The sequence below is a fragment of the Dryas octopetala genome, chromosome 7 (assembly GCF_963921425.1).
Source record: "Dryas octopetala chromosome 7, drDryOcto1.1, whole genome shotgun sequence".
Classification (NCBI taxonomy): Eukaryota; Viridiplantae; Streptophyta; class Magnoliopsida; order Rosales; family Rosaceae; genus Dryas; species Dryas octopetala.
In genome coordinates this window covers 1,172,572-1,197,604 of record NC_141372.1, presented here as the reverse complement: position 1 = coordinate 1,197,604, position 25,033 = coordinate 1,172,572, and the positions used below count along the sequence as shown (strand labels likewise).

The 25,033-nt window shown below is 38.8% G+C and overlaps 5 protein-coding genes across 9 annotated transcripts; 2 read left to right on the top strand and 3 right to left on the bottom strand.

Moving 5' to 3' along the window:
• Positions 1-305: 305 nt before the first annotated feature.
• LOC147278171 (thioredoxin H-type 2-like) lies at positions 306-1,436 on the bottom strand. 2 transcript variants are annotated; one of them, XR_015123214.1, is made up of 3 exons: positions 1,256-1,436; positions 442-835; positions 306-409 (listed from the first exon to the last, which is right to left on the bottom strand). XR_015123214.1 is itself a non-coding variant. In XM_086249464.1 (2 exons), exons 1-2 carry the CDS (start codon positions 1,340-1,342, stop codon positions 515-517), a joined length of 408 nt encoding a protein of 135 aa, XP_086105590.1. In that variant the 5' UTR covers positions 1,343-1,436; the 3' UTR covers positions 306-514. The 2 variants fall into 2 exon arrangements, 1 of the variants encoding a protein (XP_086105590.1); XM_086249464.1 differs by having other exon boundaries at positions 306-835.
• Positions 1,437-6,115: 4,679 nt separating this feature from the next.
• LOC147278170 (cysteine proteinase COT44-like) lies at positions 6,116-9,269 on the bottom strand. Of its 3 annotated transcripts, XM_086249697.1 has the most exons (6): positions 9,166-9,269; positions 8,566-8,982; positions 7,478-7,722; positions 7,077-7,217; positions 6,562-6,987; positions 6,116-6,347 (listed from the first exon to the last, which is right to left on the bottom strand). In XM_086249697.1, the coding sequence occupies exons 2-6, from the start codon at positions 8,975-8,977 to the stop codon at positions 6,231-6,233; spliced, it is 1,341 nt and encodes a 446-aa protein (XP_086105823.1). In that variant the 5' UTR covers positions 8,978-8,982; positions 9,166-9,269; the 3' UTR covers positions 6,116-6,230. The 3 variants fall into 3 exon arrangements, with proteins under 3 accessions (XP_086105823.1, XP_086105820.1, XP_086105822.1); XM_086249694.1 differs by having other exon boundaries at positions 6,116-6,987; XM_086249696.1 differs by having other exon boundaries at positions 6,116-6,987; positions 8,566-8,979; positions 9,166-9,208.
• Positions 9,270-9,822: 553 nt separating this feature from the next.
• Positions 9,823-12,853, bottom strand: LOC147278169 (cysteine proteinase COT44-like). Its single transcript, XM_086249698.1, has 5 exons — positions 12,368-12,853; positions 11,348-11,586; positions 11,062-11,202; positions 10,535-10,975; positions 9,823-10,136 (listed from the first exon to the last, which is right to left on the bottom strand). Exons 1-5 carry the CDS (start codon positions 12,783-12,785, stop codon positions 10,023-10,025), a joined length of 1,353 nt encoding a protein of 450 aa, XP_086105824.1. The 5' UTR covers positions 12,786-12,853; the 3' UTR covers positions 9,823-10,022.
• A 1,572-nt stretch (positions 12,854-14,425) lies between these two features.
• On the top strand, positions 14,426-17,335 carry LOC147278168 (LisH and RanBPM domains containing protein). 2 transcript variants are annotated; one of them, XM_086251278.1, is made up of 7 exons: positions 14,426-14,680; positions 14,972-15,113; positions 15,215-15,362; positions 15,441-15,516; positions 15,620-15,731; positions 15,893-15,984; positions 16,849-17,335. In XM_086251278.1, the coding sequence occupies exons 1-7, from the start codon at positions 14,648-14,650 to the stop codon at positions 16,891-16,893; spliced, it is 648 nt and encodes a 215-aa protein (XP_086107404.1). In that variant the 5' UTR covers positions 14,426-14,647; the 3' UTR covers positions 16,894-17,335. The 2 variants fall into 2 exon arrangements, with proteins under 2 accessions (XP_086107404.1, XP_086107405.1); XM_086251279.1 differs by lacking the exon at positions 15,893-15,984.
• A 496-nt stretch (positions 17,336-17,831) lies between these two features.
• LOC147278167 (putative GTP-binding protein OBGC2) lies at positions 17,832-24,955 on the top strand. Its single transcript, XM_086250124.1, has 12 exons — positions 17,832-18,019; positions 18,183-18,670; positions 18,821-18,912; positions 19,028-19,111; positions 19,550-19,627; positions 20,298-20,498; positions 20,573-20,680; positions 20,977-21,051; positions 21,137-21,357; positions 22,243-22,296; positions 23,212-23,275; positions 23,992-24,955. The coding sequence occupies exons 1-12, from the start codon at positions 17,835-17,837 to the stop codon at positions 24,790-24,792; spliced, it is 2,451 nt and encodes an 816-aa protein (XP_086106250.1). The 5' UTR covers positions 17,832-17,834; the 3' UTR covers positions 24,793-24,955.
• Positions 24,956-25,033: the final 78 nt, after the last annotated feature.

Sequence of the window (25,033 nt, the reverse complement as noted above, 5' to 3'; positions counted from 1 at the left end):
AATAATGTCTTCTAACCAAAAAGAATAAGATGGAAGATGGATTAATCATGACTCGTAAGGAGTTAATATTTAAAACTTATCTTCACTAATCCCACTATTTTTGTGGGGATTGAGGGGGATAAGTTTTAGATATCAACCCTTTATGTTAGTCCATCTTCTCTTAAGTTACAAGCTTACCCTTGAATACACATGAAATCTAGTTATTTAACATATTCAATTAAGTCCTAGGCACCAAGCCAGGCCAAAAAGATTTCTTATTGTGATGAAAGCTGCATCCCAATTTGTATGATATAAAGCATCCCATCTCAACATTGTAATAAAATCATCCATACATACTTAAAATCAGGCAACATAAGGGGGTACAATAAGTACCGATGTACATACACATTCAACCTAGTGATTCAGATGCCTAAAAGAAACATTTTTTTTTTTGGCCAAGGCCTAAAAGAAACATTTAAACAACCAATAAACAGCAGGAGGAGGTTCATAATCATATTCTCCAATCACATACAAGTTAAGCAGAAGCAGTAGCAGCGGCAGTAGCAGTAGCAGTATCAGTAGCAGCAGCAGCAGCAGCAGCAGTTGCAGCATGCTTGGTTACTTTGAGCTGTAACTCGTCTTTCTTGGCACCCACAACCTTGTCAACAATTTTGCCTTCCTTGAGGAACATGAAGGTGGGCATTGCCTCCACAGCCCAGTCCTCAGCAACAGACTTCAGCTCATCCACGTCCACCTTTAGGAATGTGACCTCGGGGGTCTTCCTAGCCAACTCCGCCAAGATTGGGGCAATAAGACGGCACGGTCCACACCATGTAGCCGTGAAATCCACCACCAGCTATTAAAATACACACCACATAACAATAATATTAATGTATTTTCAATGGGTTATGCAATGTACGCCTAGGTTTTTAAGCCTTATACAATAATACAGATTATAATGCAGAGTAAGACAAAATTCTTTCTATTTAGACATTGCAAGTTGCAAAACACCCAATTCTTGTTGTTAATCCCAAAAATTTGACCTAAATTTACATCCCCAAATCCAATATATTGAATAAGAAAACCTCCATAGAAGCTGAATACAAACATATAAAGGTATTATGTCACAGAACTGAGGATGAAAAGCCATTCAATTTTTCTCAATAAGCCAACCACTAAACCCTTTACTCCTTTAGAGCATCCCCCACAAGGCTAAAACCTCAAAAAAAAAAAAAAAAAAAAAAAAAAAAGAACAGTGATTGAAGATTTGAAATACCAGTTTCTTGTTTTCGTTTCCCTTCTTGAGATGCTCATCCCACGCCTGAGTAGTGTGAACGGCGATCACTTGGCCCTCTTCCGCCATTATCTTTTTTCTTGCTTCTTTTCTTTCTATCAGAGGTTTGACTGTTTGAGATTCTCACGCAAATTTGGCTTCAGCGCTTGGATTTTTTTATTTTTTTGCGATGAATGTGATGCGCTCAACCTCAACATATATAAAGGCCACGGCGGGCCTTAACCAAGAGGTCAACTTTTCAATGTTTATTGCGGAAATGCCATTAGGTGGGGTTAAACGCGGCGTTCATATTAGGTGACGCATACCCATATGTCAGTGACGTTAACTGATTATGTCAGAGAACAGGTCCATTTCAAATTGGAAAGAGGCCCAAATGGACATATTCCCGCGGTGTAGATGGAGCTCACCGCCTCAAAACAGATTGAATTCAAGCCCAAACATATCTTAACCACGCGCTATGTAGTAGTATACGAATTGGTCACGTGTTACGTGCCTTCTTTTTATATTAGGGAATCTAGTCCAAATTCGATCCTTATACAATGCTGAACTATTTCAAGCTCAAATAAATTGAAATAAAAATGTTAATACGGAAAAAATGCTTAATGCCCTAATTATTGTGGTTTAATATTTGTTTTTCTTTTGACCTGATATTAATTCATTTGACCTAGCTTATTTTTTTCATTTTGTAGTTTTTTTATTTCATTTATAAAGTCTTGCATATGAGTGTTATGAAAACAAGCTGGGACAAATATCATTTTCCTATTGTGTTTTTATTCCCTGTGTCATCCTTATTTTAACTTTAACTCTGAGTGTAAATTTATATCAACTCCAAATTGATAACTACAAATGATATTATATTTGTATATATTTTTATTTAGAGAATGGAAATTCAAACTTGTGATAATTCTATTAGTGTAGAAACAAATACCACTAATTCATAAGAGGATAATGGGCTTTCATTTTTCATTTATTTCTACGTTGATTTTATAATTTATTAACCGAAATGACTTCTAAGAGAATTTCCAATAGACTTTTCAAATAAAGAATTCTTCATTTTTTGAAGAGAGAACATTATTTTGGGCTCAAAGAAACTCTTCAAAATGAATCTTTAACTTAAAACTCAATTTCTCTCTTTTAAAATCTAGGACCCTCTCTCCTCTTTTTAAATATTAATGACATTAATTTTTCTTTATAATTCTTATAAAATTTACATTCTCTCTCCTATAATAATAAATTTTAAGTTGAATAAATTAAACTTTCTTTTCTTTTGTTTGAATAATTTAATTTCGAAAAAATCATTAGTGCATAGAAAAATATAAATAATTAAAGTTAGAAGAGTCTTTGAACAAAAAATTAAAGTAACAAATTTTATTTTTCAAATTGCCACATATAAATTACAAGAAGAGTGAATTTGTTAGAGTCTGTCGAAGATGTTCTAAGGGAGCAATAAAAGGATAATGGACTTTTCTTTTTCAGGGAGAGAGAAGATACTAGTACGAGCTAAATGTCCATTAATGTAAAGTTTCATCGAGCTTTCTAAATGGACTGGACCTCATAGTGTGGGGACCATTCATCTTCCAACCTATACAACATGATTGCTTTGAGCCCGTTGCCAAAACGGCAATTACATCGGAAACGACATGGTGTTTGCGAAGGAAAGAACGCTACATTATAGATCCATCACAAAGGTGGCCGGGTGAGTAGCCTTAACCGGGTGTGTCAATAACAGGTAAGCTCGAAGGCTGCTCCCGTCCGTAGTTTATACGGATGATTGTGATAATGAATTAGAATTATGATATGTCTAAAATTTGATTTTCTCACATTGTAATTTAAAAAAAAACACTATCTTTTTTGTGACGTTGTTTTATCTGTTCAATTTTTTAGAAATATATTTTATATTGTTAATATATATATGTGCACCGAGCATAATTAATTCTAATAGGGAGCGAACACCCACCGACTGCAAGGTTGGGACTTGGGATCTACAAGAGTGTATTTGGGCCTCTATGTTGTATTGAGCTTTTATGTTGTATTGGGCTTCTATGTTGTATTGAGTCTTAGTTGGGCCTTACTTATGTAAAAATCTCACACTCAGCAATTGTAAGAGAATGGTTCACTATCCTCTATAAATAATGACCTTTACCCACATAGAAAGGGGGGGGGCTATTCAGACCACCCTATTGTGCTGAGTTGACCACCCCCCTAAAATTTTGCCCATTTTTGCCCATTTTGCCCCTGCATGCCCATTTTCCAGATTTTGGCCAACCACCCCTCTCCGCCGCCGGCGCAACCCCACCCCCTCTCCACCGCCGGCGCGACCCCCACCCCTCCCCACCGCATCTCCCCTCCTCTCCTCCTCCCCCACCCAGCCACCACTCCCCCACCCATCCTCTCCCCTCCCCAGCCCGCCCCCAGCCAGCCCACCCCTACCCAGCCCGCCCGCACCCCCTCACCCCAAGCCCCGCCGCCGTCGCACCCATCCCCAGCCCGCCCGCACCCCCTCACCCCAAGCCCAGCCCCCGTCGCACCCCTCCCCAGCCCGCCCGCACCCCCTCACCCCAAGCCCAGCCCCCGTCGCACCCCCCAGCCCCAGCCCCCGTCGCACCCATCCCCCACCCCCGATCTAGAGGTCTGTGGGGTTGCGCCGGCCACCCATGGTGGTCCAGTGAGGGAGGGAGGCAGACAGAGGGGAGAGAGAGAAGATGGCAGAGAGAGGGAAGAGAGAGAGGAGATCGGGCCAGGGGAGGGGGGGTCGCGCCGGCCATGGGGAGGGGGTGGGGTGGGTTGCGCCGGCGGCGGGGAGAGGTGGCCGGCCGAAATTGGAGGGGTGGGTTTTTTTTTATGCAGGGGCAAAATGGGCAAAAAGGGATAAAATTTGAATGGGGTGGTCAATTTAGCAGGTTTGGGTGGTCTGAACAGCCCCCCCACATAGAAATGAGGCTCTCATATCTCTCTTCATCTCCTCTCTCTCTTATTTTTAGACCTATTTCTTATTTTCTCTAGAGTTTTCATGTTGTGAACTACTATACATCACGTGTTCATTGTGTGTTTGTTAAATCTCCCACCTATCCAAATTTGTGTATCAACATATATGTAAAAAAGATTAAAAACGAGAGTTGGAAGATAACGATATCGAAATTTTCGGATGCACCTGAGGACAAATCAAATTGGGGGTGAAGATTTTTTGCGTTTGGATGGAAATGATACCCCAAACAATAAACACCACCAGGGCAGGGCCAAGCCAACTCCCACGTGGGAAATCTAAAACCACATCATCCAAACATTCCCATTTGTAAGACAAGTAAAACCCAAACCCAGCTGATTAAGAGACTGCCTTCATTCTCTCTCCATATTATCCACATCTCCCTCGCCTCCTACAAACCACCAGATTTTCCATATTTTTGAGCGACCAAAAATCAGATAAAACGTTTAGAAGACTAGAGAGGGAGCGCACACACAACACACTCACTCACACTGTCACTCAGACTCGCTCAACACAAACACACTCATTAGTAATGGCACTGTAGTCTAGCTAGCTACTTGCTCTCTCTGCTTCCAAACACCTCCGAAAATGGCTCTTCCCCAGCTCATTCCCTCCACATCGTCTTCCTCTCTAGCCCATAAACCCACCTTCAATCCCAATCCCAATCCCATCTTAAACCCAAACCCTAATTTCCTCTCTCCGCGGCTCCGCCATCACCGCCGCCGCCAAAGACCGGGCTCTCTCAGATGCTCCGCCTCCTCCTTCTCCGAGAGGCACCACACCAACCAGCCGAAATCAGACGACGTCGTCGAGCTCCCGCTTTTCCCCTTACCTCTGGTCCTCTTCCCCGGAGCAATCTTGCCTTTGCAGATCTTCGAGTTCCGCTACCGCATGATGATGCACTCTCTCCTCCAGACCGATCTCCGCTTCGGAGTCATCTACAGCGACGCCGTTTCCGGCACGGCGGACGTCGGCTGCGTCGGCGAGGTCGTCAAGCACGAGCGTCTCGTCGACGACCGATTCTTCCTCATCTGCAAAGGCCAGGAGCGGTTCCGAGTGACCGACCTCGTCCGCACCAAACCCTACCTGGTGGCGGAGGTGAAGTGGCTGGAGGACCGGCCGTCCGGCGACGGCGAGGAGGACCTGGAGGCATTGGCCAACGAGGTCGAGTCGTACATGAAGGACGTGATTCGGTTATCGAACCGGCTCGGCGGGAAGCCGGAGAAGGAGGTGCAGGACCTGCGGAGGAACCTATTTCCGACGCCGTTTTCGTTCTTCGTCGGGAGCACTTTTGAAGGAGCGCCACGTGAGCAGCAGGCTCTGCTGGAATTGGAGGACACGGCGGCGAGGTTGAAGAGAGAGAAGGAGACGTTGAGGAACACGCTCAATTACTTGACGGCCGCGTCGGCGGTCAAAGACGTCTTTCCGTCTTCATGAAATTCACTGAATTGTGAGTGATTGCGGTGCGGGGAGAGCAGAGCCTCTTGGACTCTTGAGGGAGGAGGTATCAATAATTTACCAAATTGCCCAATTTACACTACAATCAAATGATCATTCTACATAAAAAGAAGTAAAGCTAGCAACCCCTGTAAAATTTTGAATTTTGCTCTTTTTTAATTTCTAGAGATTAGATATATTCCTAATTAATTAGATGTTGGCCTGGCCAGTTGATATGAACACTCATGTTTGCATACAAACTGGATTCAATTTGCACATACTTTTTAAACCTTATATTGGATTTAATGTGTGTGTGTTCATCTCCTACTAACCGTAGGTGCTCTTGATTTTTGTTCATATATTGGTTGAGAAGATATATTACATGACTTGATCGTTGAAAAAATTAGTATGAATCGATTTTGATGCGAGCAACTGCAGCAGGACTTTTGTTTCTAGTTTATACACAGTATATTCAATCTTATCCTCTGACAAAAATACATCTCAGACTCACCATAGCTACCAGTGGAAGAACTTCATTCAATCCAACCCTCCCTCAATACAGGAGCCCCACTGGCTTGACTTGTCAAAAATGCCTCTGCTCTCAAGCGATTTCCTTGTTAAATTCCCACTAGCTTGTGGCCACTCCACATTATCCTAGCAACCAAAAAAAAAGAATTATTAGGGAAAAACCTTATGGACTAAATTGAGTTCAATAATAGAAGAATCTATTTATTTGATATGTGGTGGAGTGAACTAACACGCAGTGGGAGTGGTAGTTTTCAATACACATCAATGTGACTCCATACCAGACAAGATCAATAAAATCAAGCTTAAGTTTAACAAAAAGAAACAAGGGATTGATACAAACCTTGAGGCAGAGGTTCCTTTCGGTATCACAAATGGGATCATCACGGGGACAACAGTGATCGTTACCACAGACGGTGGACTCTAACTCAAACTCACAGCATGTCCATGAAAAGCATATTCCGAGAAAGCTCATTGCGCAACAGCAGGTTTCCCCTTCCGCACACCATGTAAAGATATCGCATGGAGTGGGAACTGGCGGAAGAGGAGGGTTTGGCCCCGTCTTCGTTGGATACGAAGCCATCCTGTTGACGCCACAGAGCCCTTGGGGGTTGCCATGGTCACGTAGCATGTACATGTAGCCATTATCTCCCCATTGTCTTCCCCATGAATTCTTTAGAATCCAATAGTCCACTCCATCTTCTGAACCATAACCTACGATCAACATGCCATGACTTATATAGGTCGAACATGGGCCATTGAAAATCCCCTGTTACACAAATAAAATTATTAGAGTTAGTACAATGTGATTATTAACGGTGAATCTAAAGCCATTGAGGCAAGACAATTGAGACAAACCCTTGAGTACAACTGAAATGCTCTGTCACTGCCACATAGACCTACACTCACAGGTTGACGTGCCACAGCTAGTAGTAGTTGTTCCTCCTCATCTTCAGGCACATAAATGTAACCATCGATGGTCACAACATGCTTCTTTAACTAAAAGGTCAATGAAAATTAAAAGTATAAGAAAACAGAGCATGACACTCTAAATGCTATATTAACTACACTAATGAAGTAACACAGTATGAAAGAGAAAGGAAACCGATATAGAAACGTTTACAAAATAGTCAAGACCCACATTTGGTGGCCTAGAAAATTGATGACATCATGCAAAGTTATTGAAGGTTAGGACCATTAAAACATCTCTTCTCCAAGGATTGGAATGAGCAAAGGGAGAAAGAGAAAGAAGTAAATACCTTTTCATCATCGCAGCTGGAAAAGAAGGACCAACCATAATAAGGATAATCCTCCTCAGTGTCAATCCCATGGTTATCTATGACAAATTGAAATGCATTCTCCATCAGTCCACCATTACAGCCCTTATTTATTTTATCTCTGCTGCAATCAACCAACTCCTGTTCTGAGAGGCTGATAAGTGATCCATTGACAATCTTGTTGATGCCTTCGATGGCACCAATAGCCGAGAAGGCCCAACAAGAACCTATACAACACAACAAGACTTATTATATCACTAGGGGAGTGACATAATAGCTTAAATATTCCTAGAAATGCTTGCAATGACTCAAGAAGATACTTATCAGATAATGGTACATTTTATCATAGTCTAATGTTTTGCATATTAGCTAATTGAACCAACTGATGAAAGCACCAAGAATGTAGCAGATGACAAAGAGAGCAAACCATAAGATGAACATTAAGAAATCAAAACCAAAAAGAAGCAGGGGAAAAAAAATTTCCAGTGGGGGATTGCTAAGTGCCATTACCACCTCCCATAGAGGCAATTCATGCACTGCGTTAAGAATGCAGATACACCTAATACAAATTAAAAGAAGATGACTGGTAGTGGTAGGCCTCTTGCCTTCAAGGTTACAAGATTCTTTCCCATTTTCTTGTTTTTTTTTTAGTGCAGAGTTCATTCCAATTTCCATAATATGTACTCTTATAGTAAAGAAACCTAAAGTGACTTGATGCAATTAGCCAAGCCACAAAAGGTTGAAGAAGGAAATTAATCATTAATTCATGGCTCACTAATTTGCCTTAATTTCTCATTTATTTGGGGATAAGCCAGTGCTACAGCAAAAACTGTAAAGAGGGTAAAGCTCAATACAAACCCCAGATCATTAACAAACCAAGATTCAGGCAAACTTAAATCACCAAGAAACAAGAAAAGCAAACTAAAGCTATTGATGATGCCCCCGAAAAAATTCCCATTATAGTCAAAATAATTAAAGCTAATAATTAACCAAAAGACAAATTTTAATCTTAATAAATTATACAACAAGAAATGAAAATATGTACATATTCAGAAGAAAGATCAACATACCACAATTCCCTTGATCTTTAACATGGGTCACTGCCCCTTTCTCCCTCCAATCTATTGAAGAAGGAATATCACGAGCTACACTGGGTTTTTGATCTGATACTTTACGCACAAGACTGAGATAGTTAGGATAGAAACCCAAGCGAGAGGCCTTGAACTCGTTGTGAGTGAGATCAGCAAAGGCATTGAGAGAAAGGGTATAAGAAGAATTTCCCATGTCGTTGTGTTGGGTAACAAAGGCAAGATTGTCCTCAAACACACTGACCCTGTACTGCTTTTCTTGTTCTGAAGAGTACGACTTGCCATACTGCTTGCACCAAGCTTCAAAGAGTTCAGAGGTGGCTTGTGAAGGCCAAGAGAGGCAAGGGTGGGAGACAAGAAGAAAAAGAAAGACGCAAAGCAACGAAGGTTTCATGTCTGCTGGTATAGAGATTTGAGATTTCACAGAGAAATGAGAAAGAAAGTGAGAGCGGGAAAATGAGTGTTTGGAAGAAAAATGATTTCGTTAATTTCTGAATAATGGTTACAACTTACAACCAGTCTAACCAGATATAAATAATAAATATTAACTGGGTATTAACAGTCTAACCAAAACTAACTCACTCTAACAGTAGAATCATGACACGTGTCCTTTCTTGCCACGTGTTCATTTAAGCCTTTATTGGCTGCTTTTCGATGTTCTGGTTCTTCATGCTCCTCACTTGCCTGATCTGATGATTGACCTGCACAGTGTAACTTTAGCTTATGAGATTCGGGTTTTTGAGGGGTTGTTGGTTGTACTGGGTGCCTACAAATATGGAGACAAATACTTGTATTTGTATATTGGATTTGGACCAAATTTGTTCAAGGGTCTGAAACTCTGACCAGTTAAAATTGGACATTGCATGGTAAGAACCAAGAAGTGAGGTTGTTTTTAGTCTTTTTTTCACAATTTAGAAATTGACCTGATCTGCAAAGGCCAAGAGCATATCTGAGTGACCAACCTTGTCCGCGTCACACCCTACCTGGTGGAGGAGGTGAAGTGGCTAGAGGACCATCCGTCTGGCCACGGTGAAGAGGACCTAGAGGCATTGGCCCAGTTGATATGAACACTCATGTAGTCATGTTTGCATAGAAACTGGAATCAATTTGCATGTACTTTTTAAACTTTATATTGGATTTCATGTGTGTGCGTTAATCTGCAAGACTGCAACCGTTGTAGTCTTGCATAGCAAGTTATCGTAAGCAATGGCATGAAGGGAAGACTCATGACTCCAACCCTCTGCTTGGTGAGAGGTGCTCTTGATTTTATTCATGTATTGAGAAGATATTCAATATAACGTTACATGATCATCAATGATAATATAAATTCAATCGATTTTGATGTGTACAACAGGACTCGTTTGTTTTCAAGTTATGCGCAGAATCTTATCCTCTGGCAAGAAATGACTGATCACCATACTTACACCAGTAGAAGAACTTCATTGGATCCAACCCTCAATAAAGCCCCACCGGCTTGACTTCCCAAAAATGCCTCTACTCTCAAGCGCTTTCCTTGTTAAATTCCCACTAGCCTCCAGCCACTCTGCATCATCCTAGCAAAAACAACGACAAGAAATGTTTTGAATTTATAAAGCTAGATTCTACAAAATGGTTACAACTAAAAGGAATCAAATTCAGATAGTTTATTTTAAAAATGAATAGAATAAGTAGATGGAAATTTCTCAAAAAGTCGGTGAAAAAAGTAAATAATATAACTAGTAAGTAACCAAAGTTTGTACATGAAGCTTTTGTGCAAAGATCATTATTAGTGAAAAACCTTGTGGACTAAATTAAGTTCAATAATAGAAGAGTCTATTTATTTGATATGTGGTGGAGTGAAAGCAGTGGGAGTGATGTAGTTTTCAGTACACATCAATGTGACTCCATACCAGACAAGATCAAAACAATCAGGCTTCATATTATGTCTAGCAAAAAACCGATTGATGCAAACCTTGAGGCAGAGATTCCTTTCTGTATCACAAATGGGATAATCACGGGGACAACAGTGACGGTGATCCTTACAACAGACAGCAGAGTCTAACTCACAGCATCTCCAAGAAAAGCATATCCTGAGAAACCTCAACGCACAACAGCAGGTTTCCCCTGCTGCACACTGTGTCAAGATATCGCATCTGGTGGGACCTGGCGGAGGGGAAGGTGGGGGAAGAGGGGGGTTCTTCCCACTCTTTGTTGGATACGAAGCTAACATGTTGATGCCACAGACCCCTTCGGGATTGTCATGGTCGCGTAGCATGTACATGTAGCCATCCTCTCCCCACTGGCTCCCCCATGAGTTCTTTACAATCCAGTAGTCCACTCCATTTTTCGAACCATACCCTACGATTAATACAGCATGATCTAAAGAAGTTGAACATGGGCCAGTGAAAATCCCCTATCGCACAAGTAAATATGTGAGTTAATGATGATTGACAAGGGTAAATCTAATGCCATTGAGGTAATAAGACCATTAAGACAAACCTTTGAGTACAACTGAAATGCTCTCTCACTGCCTGATACACCTACACTCACAGGTTGACTTCCCACAGCTTGTAGTAGTTGTTCCTCATCATTTGGAGGCACATCAGTATAACCATCAATGGTCACAACATGCCTGTTTAACTACAATGTAAATTAAATTAGCAGAATAAGAAAACAGAGCATTATACTTCTTGCAAAGTTATTGAAGGGACCATAAAAACATGTCTTCTCCAAGGATTGGGATTGAGCAGACGGGGGAGGCAGAGGGGAAAAGAGAAGCTAATACCTTTTTCTTATTGCAGTTGCTTTCCCAACCTTGATAGGGATAATCCTCCTCAGTGTCAATCCCGTTGTTATGCATGATAAATTCAAATGCATTGTCCATCAGTCCACCATTACAGCCGATATTTCCAGAATATCTGTCACAATCAACCAACTCTTGTTCTGAGAGGCTGATAAGTGATCCTGTGACAATCTTGTTGATGCCTTCAATGGCACCAGTAGCCGAGAAGGACCAACAAGCACCTATACAATACAAAAAAAACAATTACTCACAAATTTTACGTTAAGAGAGCAATATGCAATTATTATATCCCTAACTCACTAAGGGAGTGACAGAAATAGTTTCAATATTCCTAGAAATGCTTAACTCCTAATATAACATGAGTGCAATGACTCCAGAAGTTACTTATCATTGTCTAATGTTTTGCATATTAACTAATTGAACCGATCAGCACCAAGAATGTAGCTGATGAAAAAGCAAGCAAACCATAAGATGAACCTTAAGAAATCAGAACCAAAAGTAACAGGGAAAATAATTTGCAGTAAGGCATACTAAGTCCCATTACTATCTCCCATAAAGCTAATTCATGCTCGATCAGGATCAATAGTTTAGTTTGGATTGTTTGATGCAAGCATCTTTACCTCTAAATTCACACCAAATTCACACCTCCATTAAGCATGCAAATACACCCAATACAAGATAAAAGAAGGCTGGTAGTGGTAGACCTCTTGGCTTCAGAGTTAACTTACCTCAGTGAGTTGTACAATCACTCAATGAGCCAATGATACAGCAAAAACTGTAAAGGCTCCAGACAACCCCAGATCATTAACAAACTAAAATTCAGGCAAACTAAAAGTCACCAAAAAACAAGAAAAGCCGAACATAAAACTATTGATGATGCTCACGACAAAATTCCCATTATAGATATTAAAGCTAATAATTAACTAAAGACAAAGTTTAATATTAAATAATTAGACAAGAAGAATTGAAATATGTAGATATTCAGAAGAAAAATCGGCATACCACAACTCCCTTGATCTTTGACATTGGTCACTGCCCCTTTCTTCCTCCAATCTATTGAAGAAGGAATATCACGAACTACACCGGGCTTTTGATCTGCTTGACGCTTAAGACTGAGATATGAAGGAGAGAAACCCAAGCGAGAGGCCTTGAACTCATGGTGAGTGAGATCAGCAAAGGCATTGAGAGAAAGGGTATAAGAAGAATTGCCCACATCGTTGTGTTGGGCAACAAAGGCAAGATTGTCCTCAAACACACTGAACCTGTACAGCTTTTCTTGTTCTAAAGAGTACGACTTGCCATTCCGCTTGCACCATGCTTCAAAGAGTTCAGAGGTCGGTTGTGAAGGCGAACAGAAACAAGGGTGGGAGACAAGAAGAAAAGTTAGAAGGAGACAGAGGCAAAGCAACAAGGGGTTCATTTCGAGGGAGGCTGCTGGTTTGGGTTTTTGAGGGGTTGTTGCTTTGTATTGGGTGCCTGGAAATATGGAGAACCATGTTTCTTGTATTTGTATGGACCTGTCTGATTGGACCAAATTTCTTCAAGGGTCTAAGACTCTGACCAGTTAAAACTGGACATTGTTTGGTAACAAGTGAGGTTGTGTTTCTTTTTTACTTTCCCAATTTAGAAATTGGAACTCTTGATGGTGATTTGTTGGATTATTATGAATTTATGAGATGATGCTAATCTATCTTCAAGCAAAGCTATAACTTATAAGAAGTCAATAGGGATATTTATATTTCTCAATAAGGAAAAAAATGATACTTATATGTAAATACTATCTTTCGAATAAAGCATCTTTTATTTCATTGGACATAAATTCAACTTCTTAATTTTTTTAGGGTTTTTTTTTTTCATAATTAGTACTTAAATTTTTATTTGTCCCAATTGAGTGCTTAAACTTTTATTTTGTGTCTAATAGGTACCAAAATGAATTTTTGTTAAAATTGTCAACAAAAGATAAGAGCAATATAGTCACTAAAAAAATTATATTTTAATTATTTTCTTTATATGTTTAACATTATAAAAAAAACACAACAAACAAAAAAAACAAAAAATTATAATTAAAATATAATTTTTTTGAAGTGACCATATTGTCTCTAACTTATGTTAACAATTTTAACATAAATTCACATGGGTATCTATTAGACACAAAATAAAAGTTTAGGTACTCAATTGAGACAAATAAAAATTTAGGTACCACATTAAGACAATAGTCAAAATTTAGGTACTAAATATAAAAAAAAAAAAAAACCCATTTTTTTATTCTTAGAAATTTTTTTACCATTTGTGTTGAATCTAGATGACACTATCTCGGGTTGTTGGAATATTTGGAGAAGTAAATTTAAACCTCATAATTGTTTTCTTGACCCTCTATTTCAAAATTCCTAACTAAATAAAAAAATTGAATGATTAAAAATAAAAAACTCACCCCATCCCAACTCGACTTAATCAACTACGTCACCCTTGTCGTCGGCAGCCTCTCCTATCGTTGACAACCGCCTTCTCCTCCCTCCCTCCCTCCCTCCCTCCCTCCCTCTCTCTCTCTTTCTTTTTCTTTCCTCCTGAAAGAATAATGTTGATTATATTCAATTAATAAACAAAATTTAGTCACTAATTAGTTATTTTGAACTTGTATTCCTTTCACTTTATTGAAAAAAAAAAAAATCAAAGTTTGAATCCTTTAAAAAAGATGCTCATAGTCCAATCCTAATATCATACCTCGTTACTCGAGTTTATTGTAATTTTAACGAGTAAAATAACATACTAAATAGTCAGTGATCTAATGATATTTATCTTTATAATGTTGGAGATATTTCAAATTTTAATTATGCATCCACCATATTTCAATATTGAAAAAAGAGAAGCAAAATAACATAAAAATATTAAAAGTCAGATTTTATTCATTTGACATTGACCATTACAGCATTAAGATTAAAATTAATGTCATAAAATAAGATTAAAATTAATATGTTATTTAGAATTGATTATAAACTTAAGGAGGGCACTGCCTTGAACTTTAGGCCGGACCCTTATTTAAGGACACGCCGTGCAAGAACCTAGAGACAGCAGTAGCGGTTAGAGCTAAATAATACAGATAGATAGAGATCAGATCACTCTGTCTCTGTGTGTGTCTCATTCTGAATGCCTGCCGATACATAAGCCTTCATTGGGTCCGACCCGAAACCCCTCTCTTTGACCCGAAAGCCACCAACTATAAACCCCTCCCTTCCCTCAACCTCATACTAGTCTGTACCAAAGGTTTTCAAAACCCGGTGAATCATGGACGTCGATCCTCGTCACTACAATCACGTTGTAAGTTTCTATTTCCTTTTTGTTTTTATTTTTCAAATTATTCTAAGTTAGGGTCATTGACTCAATAATCACACCTAATTACTGTTCAAATACATTGATTTGGTCATTGACTGACTCATCGATACCATATTGGGGCCAATTGCATATGCCCATTGGGGCACTTGAATATATGAAGAAGAATATTTTTTCTGATACTGAACTCGAACTATATATCGATGGTGAATTGATGTAGTTTTCCATTGTGCATAATTTTTATGTTTATTTTGTTAATGTTTTATGGACACTTGACAGGCTATCAATGACAATGACATTCACAGTATTGTTCTTTCATACCTTGTGCATAACTGCTATAAAGATACAGTGGAGTCATTTGTTGCCTCTACTGGGATGCAGCAGCCTGCTGACTGTCTCGAAGATATGGAGAAAAGAAAAAGTGGGTCATTTTTTTTTTTGGTCATGAAATTATTTTGCTTGGAAATAATGTCGGAGTGGTTGATTCAGATGGTGCTCATTGTGTGTTTGTTTTGTCCTCAGGAATTTTTAATTGTGCAGTGGAGGGGAACGCTCTTAAGGCGATTGAACTGACAGAAGAGCTGGCACATGACTTACTGGAGAAAAATAAAGACTTGCATTTCGACCTTCTGAGTCTGCACTTTGTTGAACTTGTTTGCTCTAGGAAATGGTGAGCAAAATTACAATGACTCCTCTAGAAGCTTGTATGATGCATTTCTTGCTTTTTAATTCTTTGTTTCTTTGGCAGCACAGAAGCTTTGGAATTTGCCCAGACCAAGTTGACCCCCTTTGGGAAGGTGGAAATATATGTTGAAAAGCTTGAAGTATGCCTCAAACTCTTAACTATTTCTTATATATATGCACAGTCTGACTCTATTTTGTATGCGTGTATGTATAGTATTAAACTCAAGTTTGGTATTGCTTTAGGACTTCATGGCTCTGCTTGCTTATGAAGAACCGGAGAAGTCCCCAATGTTTCATTTGCTTAGCTTGGACTATCGACAGCAAGTTGCAGATAGTTTGAATCGAGCGATTCTTGGTTTGTTACCCAAGTTCCTTCATTCTTCTGTGTACCATTTATGTTCCTATGTTCCCTTGCAAATATCGTATATTTGTTTCATTGATTGTAAATTGATCATTTGAAACAATCATTAATTTACTCATTTTTTATTGTGTTTCATGAATCATGGTAATTGTCAGCACACTCAAACCTGCCCAAGTATGTAGCAATGGAAAGGCTAATACAACAGACAACAGTAGTTAGACAATGCATAAGTGAAGATAATGTCAAGGTAAAATGCAGTTAGTTGGTCTTTATCTTAATGTTTAATTCTTGAGGCTGCATTGTTGGGAAAAATGAAACCCGTTTTCACTTCTCATCTGACCTTGGTTAGCCTTTCATGCTCTTCCTTTTTATAAATGACTGTCACTGGATTATTTGGTCTATGGCTAAAAGTGTTTAGTTGGTGTGTCATCTTACTCTCTGTTGTATGTGTGTTTAGTTGGAAAAATAATGGGTCTGTCTGAAAACAATGTTAGGAAGAAAGATTTGTTCTTCTGAGGTGGGCTTCACAGGGAATTTATCTACTATATTATTTGTTGCAATTGCAGAAATCTAACCTATCCATGTACATGGTTTCATTGGCTCCTACATTGTCAGAAGTATAGGCACAAAGTTACAAGGGACATGGTCTCTTTTGTAGCCTGTGTACCACAGTGAAAAACTGAAGGTAAATTGACAATGTATGTCATATGAAAGGGGGGTGATTGGAATGACATTGCTTATGCTACAAGTATAGATTGAATCATTGCATTTTGATATCTTTCCTGAGTAACGGTAGTACTTGGTTTAGTTAGGGGATTCCTCAACTATAAGGCCGACTGCTGAGCAGAAAGATAACATGCAACCTTTTGGGTTATAAGAAAGAAAGAGATTATTTAGGATTGGCCTGTACCCTATTAGAGCCTCATCCATTACACTTCACTTAGTGGTATTGTGTGTGTGTACATACACATATAAAATATGTCTGTATGTATATTATCCATTTAAATAACTTGGAGATAATTGGGATGAACAACTTCCTAGTTACAAGAGAAGTAGTAGTGAAATGCAAGATGGCATTAATTCCTCACCCTTTTTTTATGTGATTTTGCAGAATGGACCTCCACCATTTTCTTTGAAGGATTTTCTTAGAAGCTAATTGAGGAAACGCTTGAAGTATTACAGGCTGGGGGCAATTGCTGTTGTTGAGTTTCCATATCTTACAGTATGGCAAGTTTGCTTTTCATCTTGTTGCCACATGTGGAGTGGGCGGCATAGAATATTTCTTGTGTAGAAAATAGTCTTCAATACTGTGAGCATCTTGATTGGCTGGGGATTTATAAAACTCCGATAGGGTAAAAGCTCTGTGCCAATTGGTTTTGTTTAGGTTCGGTATTTTAGTTGATGTAATGCGTTGCAAGGCTTGCATATGTTATGGTGCTTATTTTGACTTGTAAACTTGTGTAATCTATCTAAATTATAATGTCAGATTTTGACAAGAGGCGTTGTAATTTTTTTTTTCCTTCCGTTGGCCATGTTCTATGTAAGTATATGTATGAATTATTAATCAAATTAAATTATAGATTAACTGTTTTCTTTAACTAATTACAGATTAACTGTTGTCTTTACCAATAATATTCAAATGATGTTGTGCGTTTTGAGTTATTTGACATTTGATTTGATTGTAATGTTCACAAAAATAATAGAATAGAACTATAGAAGGGACAAAAAAATGTAATTACAAACAACAATATGCTCAACATATTGGTATCCACAACTTTTATTGCTCAATTTTTTTTTTTCAAAAGTTTGCAAGGGTCATGGCCCCTCTTAGTCCCTTTTACGTTTCGCCTCTGAATATGGTTCAGCACCTTGAAATCATTTTCTTAGGCCCGCCCTAATGGCTAATACCAAAAAAAAAAAAAAAATTGTTTTCTTAAAATTTTCTATTTTTGAATTGTATTATTGATTTATTGTATAATTTGTATATTCTTCATTTCTTCTTGATCTTTATCTGTTAAGATAAAAATGTAATTTTTACTATAAAATGAGGAGTGTGAGGTGAGAAGAAAAGGGGTGAGAATAGCGGGAGCCTTAGCAATGTCAGTAGCCCCGCAGACTGTTAGCCTGTCGTTTGAGTATTTTCTGTCTGTCTCGCTCGCCCGCTCAGTAGCTCGCTGTTTGCTTCACTATTCAGACATGTTATCTCTCATCTCCCAACCACCATCAACTTCGTATCTCTTCCGGGACAAATCCTCGCTTTACGGCACCATTTTCCCTGAAAGGTAATCTCTGAAGTAATATTAGTTTTTCCCATCTTTACATTTCGAATCACTTCTAGTAAATTCTTCTCCACCAATCCTCAACAATGAAATGCGGTATTCTCTGCAACAATTAGACACTTTTTTATGCTGACCCAGTAACCTCCATGGCTTGTTATACATACAGGTGTGACCGAGAGTCGTGCAATTTGAAAAAAATTGGGTACTACGCAATAAGCTGCCGACTTACTACCAGAGGCAAAGACAAAGAGTCTCCTCCTGCTTTGAAACCCAATACCTTAATAAAGGAACCCCACAAGTACTTTGACCAGGTCATCATCACAGTTCGTGCAGGAGACGGAGGCCATGGTGCAGTCCTCACCATGCCGAACCAGAGAGCTACTGGGAAGCCGCAAGGGAAACACGAAAAGGAGAAGATGAGGAGGAGAAGCTTGTTTAAGAGGGACTTTGGTGGGTCTCTTGTTCTTCCAGTGGGTGGTCATGGAGGTGATGTTGTGGTGTATGCAGATGAGGGTAAAGATTCACTGCTGGAACTTCACACCAAAAGCAGGCACAATGCAAAACGTGGTGGGAATGTGGATGCAATGGGTGTCTTGACCTCGCAAGTGCATGATGGACTTGCTGCCCCAACTTTGCGTATTCCCGTGCCTGTAGGTTTGTATGTTGTGTTGTCTTGTTATGTTTTCTATAACAACTTGCAGTGCATGTAGTAAATTGGGAATTTCATGGAAGAATTTCAAGTTAAATATTTTCAATTTCAGCCCACTTCCATTTGCCTTATACCTGTATCTGTGCTAATGTTAGGTACGGTAGTGAAGCGTAAACGAGGGAAGTTGTTGGCCGATCTAGCACAGCCAGGTGATGAAGTCCTTGTTGCAAGGGGTGGACAAGGAGGGGTGAGACATCATACATCTTAAATGGAGTGAAAATTTCAGTAGATAGAATTATGTAGGTTGCATGTTCAGTGTCATTTTGCAGGTTACATGTAATTTTTCTTGGCTTTTGTGGCAGATTAGCTTGTTAGAAACGCCAGAGCATAGTAAGAAAAAGTTGATGGCTTTGACTACAAATGTGATGAGAGATGATAGTGATAAGGTAAAAACCGTAAAAGTGATGGTGCTTTTTCTTCATCTAGTATTTAACCTGTTTATTCTTCATTTTCATTCTTGAACCTAGTTTCATGAGTGGTCATGAAATAGATCCTCACAGCAAGATTCATGACATTGATTAATGACTACTACTCTTTCCTCTTTTCCCCACCTATATTTAGAAATGGAGTTTTCAAAGTGTAAAAGAAAGTAGGTTTAAATGTAATTATTTCACAGAATTGTGATGTTTATGCATCAGCATGCAAGTATTGGGTCAGTGGATTGCCTTTCTTGACACACATCTTTCTTCTCCATCTCTCTTTCTCTTTTCGGAACCTGCTCAAACAAATATTTTATACCTTAATATAGAAGTAGAATACTATAATATGTACTCAATAACAATACGATTTTGTGCATTTATGTGCTCATTTTTAGATTATTGCAGGTTTTAGCTCTTGGTCAACCTGGAGAGGAGGTTAGTTTGGAGTTGATTCTACGAGTTGTTGCTGATGTTGGTTTGGTTGTAAGTATTGTCCTCCTGTTTTCAATTTACTAAAGTACATATATTTTTTCTCCACGGTCCTTTTTCTATTTTAATCTCTGCCCATAAAAGTTCAATTACCCTATTGTGATGGTGTTAATTCATCTGTTGGGAAACTGAAATTTTTGGTGCTTAGTCGTTCAAAAGCAGACGATACCTGACACTACTGAGCACAATATCTGTCAGACCAGAATGTACTTTATTCAACCTGATTCTTGGTTTCCAGACTTGGTTTGCCTTGTCCTAATAGACCTGATACTATTGAGCTTGATTCCTGACTATGGATATTATGGTAATGGTTCTGTCACTGGTTGCTTACACTGGTTAGCAACTTTCCAAGAGAAAGGGAATCTAACTAGGGATTTTGCAACTTACAATCTCAAAATTTTAAGTTTTTGTGTAGTGAAATGGAGTAATGAATGTTTTGAACTTTTGATCAAGTTAATATGAAATTGAATTGAAGAGGAAGTCTTGCTTACTTCATTACATTTTGAATTGACTAAACTAACAAATATCCCTTTTTGAGTTTTTATTTTTCAAATTATATTTTGGCGTTTCATGGGTTGAGAATAAAAAATTATAGAACAAGACTATTATAGAAGGTGGTAATATGGTGTTTAGATTTCTAAAATATTTCTTCCCATTGTTGTAGGGCCTTCCGAATGCTGGAAAATCAACCCTTTTGGCAGCCACTACACTTGCAAGACCTGATATTGCTGATTATCCTTTCACAACCTTAATGCCAAACCTTGGACGTCTTGATGGTGACCCAAGTTTAGGGGCACAGATGTATTCTTCTGAAGCAACATTGGCAGATTTGCCTGGTCTTATCGAAGGGGCTCATCTTGGGAAGGTAATTTTATTGTCTTGTTTACTCACTTATTCTAAAGCTCCAAGTTGCTTAATTCGAACTCTGCCCTCCTTTAGGGTCTTGGTCGCAATTTTTTGAGGCATCTGAGGAGGACTCGGCTATTGGTCCATGTTGTTGATGCAGCAGCTGAGAATCCTGTAAATGACTACAGAACCGTCAAAGAAGTATGTTGTCCCTTAATTATTTGCAGTATTTGATTCAAACGTTAATCTATACCTGTTGGTACCAGACCCTCTCAGTCTAGTTGCATAAAATTATTGATGGTTGATGTCAATTTTCTTACCTGTGAATGATGATTCTTTAACAGTAATTAGTTTTCCCCCTTGTAATTACTGGTTAGCTTTCATTGTGTTTTGATATGGGGAAGCCAAAAAGCAGTTCGAGTGTTTATCATGTGTGCAATATAGATAATTTTTTTTGTTCAAATATCCGTACTAACTACTGGTTTTATTTTTTGTAGGAATTGCGAATGTATAATCCTCATTACCTTGAACGACCATACATTGTGGTGTTGAATAAAATTGACCTTCCTGAGGTTTGTGCCATTGATTTTTTTTTTCCCTTGTGATTACTGTCATCCCCTGAGTTTCATTTTCAAATGAAATATATCTGTATTTCAGGCAAGGGACAGGCTTCCATCTTTGACTGAAGAAATAATGAGACTCGGTACTGATGGGGAATCTCTTGAGCCAGAAACAAGCACTAGAGATGCAGTTCAACCGTTGCCCTCTGAAGGTGGCAATGCAGATATATGCTCTTCAGGAGCTTCCAGTAAAGATAAAAAGGATAAAGATATTGAGGACTTTCCACGACCCCTTGCCGTTGTAGGAGTCAGTGTTCTGTAAGTTCACCACCATTATTTTGGATGCTTTGTCACATGCTTTACTTCTACACCTAAAGTTTCTTGTCTTTTTGTTTTCCACTGTGCACCTACAAAATGCACTAATTTATATTTTCAAACATAAAAAAGGACTTCCCATTTTTATTCTGAATAAGAAAAAAGTGGAAACTATTTTTTTTATCAGAAATTCAGAATTATTGTTGATATTATTCTTTGTAGTTTACTGCCGTTGGGAATTAAATTCAAGTTACATATAATCTAAATGCCTATTTATGTGTTTATCATAACATGATTGTTTACTATGTCATCTACTTAGTAACTAATGTCCTCATTCAGGTTTAGGCGACATACAAATGCTTAGGTTTTTTGTCGTAAGAAGATCAAGACTTTGGGTCTGCAATTATTCTGACGAAAGCCTTAGAAACAGTAAAAGACTTAACATCTTCCACAGGCCTAAGTTCCAGCCTCTACACTCTTCTTAACCCCTCCTCACCCTTTGGGAGTTCAGTTACCTATTTCATTAGGAGGAGTCAAAACATCGAGGGGCAGAAGAATTTGTTTGCACTAATGATCAATCTTCCAGCATTTGGAACATTTATAATTTTTGGATTTCCCCAAAAATTTCCCTGGCATTTTATTCTGCCCTGGGATGGTTACTTGGTGGAAAATATGCATATGTCTGATGTAACCCTTCAGTTAAAACCACATTTTGGTCGATCATCGGATGGTAAAGTACTAAGCTTATGTCAGACAGATATGTTTATTATTAATATATATAACTCATAATAGCTACTCAGAACTACCCCTGCTTTGTAGTTTGTTCTATTCTATGCAGTAACAAGAGCATCAGCCTAAATGAAAGTTGCATTATGTTGGTTTTTGCAGGAAAGGCATCAGAGTGAATGAGATGTTGAAGGAGATAAGGGCAGGTCTAAGAAAGTGCTAAAGGTTAAAATGTGAGATCCTGAGGTTGTTTGTAAAACAGAGACCCATATTGCATGAGGTCCTCTGAATTAGACAGGTTAGGACGTTTTTGGGTTGAACATACATGCTAAATGTAATCCTATAATGAATGAATTGGCAAATGTAATCCTTTTTCTTGTGCTGGGGGTTTCAATTAATGAATGAAATCCAAATACCTCAATTTTAGGATTTATACTGTAAATGTAATCTTTTTTTCTTATTTTCTTTGTAGAGGAAATTACAGATTTGGTCCACTTATTTTATACCTAGTTCAATTTTGGTCCACGATCTTTTTTAAGTTCTGTTTTGGTCCACTAATTGTTTCATTTGTTCAATAAAGGTCCAGATTTGTGACTTTAAATCTTTTGGGTTGTGTTTTCTTCAATTATAATTGAAGTATAAGTTATATTTCATCATTTCTTAGTCATAAAAACAAATTTGGAGTATTATAATCTAAAAGAATTGAGATTTGGTGAAATTTGAAAAATTGGCAGTTTTTGGTACCCTACTTTAGGGTCAATTATCTTGAGTTTTAGAACTCCAATTTGAATGATCTTTATATGGTTGTAAAGAAGAAATGCATAGCTTTAAAACAAGTATATATTTGCTGAATTTGGGTGAGATTTGATAGGGTAAAAAGCAGGCCAAATTTGAGAAAACAAATCTGGACCTTTATTGAACAAGTGAAACAATTAGTGGACCAAAACAGAACTTAAAAAAGATTGTGGACCAAAATTGAACTAGGTATAAAATAATTGGACTAAATCTGTAATTTCCTCTTTCTTTGTATTTCTCAATATTGACGGGATCGCATTTTCACTTATTCACCATAGATTTTCTTCACTTAGATTTGAATGTATGACATCATTGACATGAATGGGTGTACTGTAGAGCTCGTCGAAGATGGGATAACAACAAACAAGAGAACGTGTGCAATGATTTGAGAAACTGGCAGGTGCCAGTTGCAGAGGGAATCCGTCGGAAAGATTCATTTCTTTGTGCGGAAAACTCGTGAGGTTGTGGGTCCCATATGAATCTGGACGCATTTAATCCATCGATTCTGTTTTGTCACTCAGTTCCAACTTCCAAGGCCCGCTATTTCATGGGATTTAGGAAAAGCACACGTATCGACTCGCGTTGCTAATTGTCATGCAAAGCTGGTTTGGGAATACCGCTGACGCCTTGCTCTTATCTACAACCGGTTCACAGGGTCACCGCCCCCAATAGTAAATGACCATTATCCAAATCACCGCTTAACGGCTAAACCCAAACAATTTTCATTTTTTTTGAAATTGAAATTGAAAAAGCAAATATGGAATGTGGCTCCTCCCTGGGTGCCACCTGAGCCAGTATGCAAACAAAGGGCCTGGCCAAGTGTGTAGTAGAGAAACAAACAGTGAGGCTGGCCGTTGACACGATCTGTCTTGTTCACCATGCCAATTGCCAAGTATCAACACTCCTCCAGCTAAAGCCACGTTTCAGGTATGCCTCATTACTCCTTCCTGCCTCCTATTCAGCTAACTTGTCATATAAATACGGCCACCCATTTCAGCTACCACCTTTCAATCCAAATCACAATCCCAAATCCTAAATCCCAATTCCAATCCCAAATTCCTTCTAGCTTAGCTTCTCCCCAGAGTTCTCTCTGTTTCAATTACGATAATGTTGAAGCCAGAGAATGTGAGCCGTAGTAGTAGTAATGTGGGGGGTGGGGAGAGAAAACAAGTGAGAAAATCAGCACAAGCTAGTTCAAGAAAGGGGTGTATGAGAGGGAAAGGAGGTCCAGAAAATGCTATGTGCACTTTCAAAGGTGTGAGGCAGAGAACCTGGGGAAAGTGGGTGGCTGAGATCCGTGAACCCAATCGCGGTGCTCGTCTCTGGCTTGGGACTTTTGACACCTCCCATGAAGCTGCCTTGGCCTATGATTCTGCTGCTCGTAAACTTTATGGTTCGGAGGCAAAGCTCAATTTGCCCGACCAATTAGTCCCTCACTATGATCATCAACATCAACATCATCAAGTGATCTCCTCTTCCAATGGGCCCAATAACACCCAGATGGCCCAAACACTGCAGAATTCAGGTACTACTAATGCATGTTTCTCAAACACTAATAATCATAACCCAGAATCAGCTGGTGGGGTGGTGAAGGATGTTGATTTTGCAGTACCAGTACTCCATGATGAGATCAATTCTGTGGTGTCTTATCCTAATGGGAACGCTGAGTTTGAGCCCCATGGTAATTACCCATATCATCAGGAAAACAACAACAACATCAAAGTGGAGGACAATAGTGTTAATGACTCGTGGGAGAATTTAAGCACAAACCTGCCAGTGTGTGAAGATTCTTCAATATGGGCAGAGGCTGCCATGTCCATTGATTTCCCAGTTCTGATGGGAGATCAGATTTTTGGCAGCAATTTCCTTGATGGGAATAATAGCTGGGAAGCCTTGCGATCTCCTTGGTGCATGTAAACTAATTCAAGCTTCAAGCAACAACTTGGTGGGGAAGGAAATCACTTCAGTTGTATAAATTAAGTATCCACATATATATAGTATAGCTATACGTACTATATATATATACGTACGGAAACGGTTAAATCATAAAGGATGATATGTATATTTACGATAGATATATGGAGTATGTGTCAATCGGCAGCGGTGCCGCATGGGTTCTTCTGTGTATATATGTCATATCATATTATATGGTCTTTTA

What these genes read in the sequence shown, in the direction of transcription:
- LOC147278171 (XM_086249464.1), bottom strand. Translation starts at nt 1,342, where the DNA reads ATGGCGGAAGAGGGCCAAGTGATCGCCGTTCACACTACTCAGGCGTGG. An exon ending in GAAACGAAAACAAGAAACTG is followed by an intron (nt 836 to 1,255) that starts GTATTTCAAATC and finishes GTATTTTAATAG; the next exon opens with CTGGTGGTGGATTTCACGGC.
- LOC147278170 (XM_086249694.1), bottom strand. Translation starts at nt 8,977, where the DNA reads ATGAAACCTTCGTTGCTTTGCGTCTTTCTTTTTCTTCTTGTCTCCCAC. An exon ending in CCAGCTGCGATGATGAAAAG is followed by an intron (nt 7,218 to 7,477) that starts GTATTTACTTCT and finishes TTGACCTTTTAG; the next exon opens with TTAAAGAAGCATGTTGTGAC. An exon ending in CATTTCAGTTGTACTCAAGG is followed by an intron (nt 6,988 to 7,076) that starts GTTTGTCTCAAT and finishes TTTGTGTAACAG; the next exon opens with GGGATTTTCAATGGCCCATG.
- LOC147278169 (XM_086249698.1), bottom strand. Translation starts at nt 12,785, where the DNA reads ATGAACCCCTTGTTGCTTTGCCTCTGTCTCCTTCTAACTTTTCTTCTT. An exon ending in CATTTCAGTTGTACTCAAAG is followed by an intron (nt 10,976 to 11,061) that starts GTTTGTCTTAAT and finishes CTTGTGCGATAG; the next exon opens with GGGATTTTCACTGGCCCATG. An exon ending in AAAGGAATCTCTGCCTCAAG is followed by an intron (nt 10,137 to 10,534) that starts GTTTGCATCAAT and finishes TGTTTTTGCTAG; the next exon opens with GATGATGCAGAGTGGCTGGA.
- LOC147278168 (XM_086251278.1), top strand. Translation starts at nt 14,648, where the DNA reads ATGGACGTCGATCCTCGTCACTACAATCACGTT. An exon ending in CTTGTTTGCTCTAGGAAATG is followed by an intron (nt 15,363 to 15,440) that starts GTGAGCAAAATT and finishes TTTCTTTGGCAG; the next exon opens with CACAGAAGCTTTGGAATTTG. An exon ending in TATATGTTGAAAAGCTTGAA is followed by an intron (nt 15,517 to 15,619) that starts GTATGCCTCAAA and finishes GTATTGCTTTAG; the next exon opens with GACTTCATGGCTCTGCTTGC.
- LOC147278167 (XM_086250124.1), top strand. Translation starts at nt 17,835, where the DNA reads ATGTCAGTAGCCCCGCAGACTGTTAGCCTGTCGTTTGAGTATTTTCTG. An exon ending in TTGCTGATGTTGGTTTGGTT is followed by an intron (nt 19,628 to 20,297) that starts GTAAGTATTGTC and finishes CCATTGTTGTAG; the next exon opens with GGCCTTCCGAATGCTGGAAA. An exon ending in ACTACAGAACCGTCAAAGAA is followed by an intron (nt 20,681 to 20,976) that starts GTATGTTGTCCC and finishes TATTTTTTGTAG; the next exon opens with GAATTGCGAATGTATAATCC.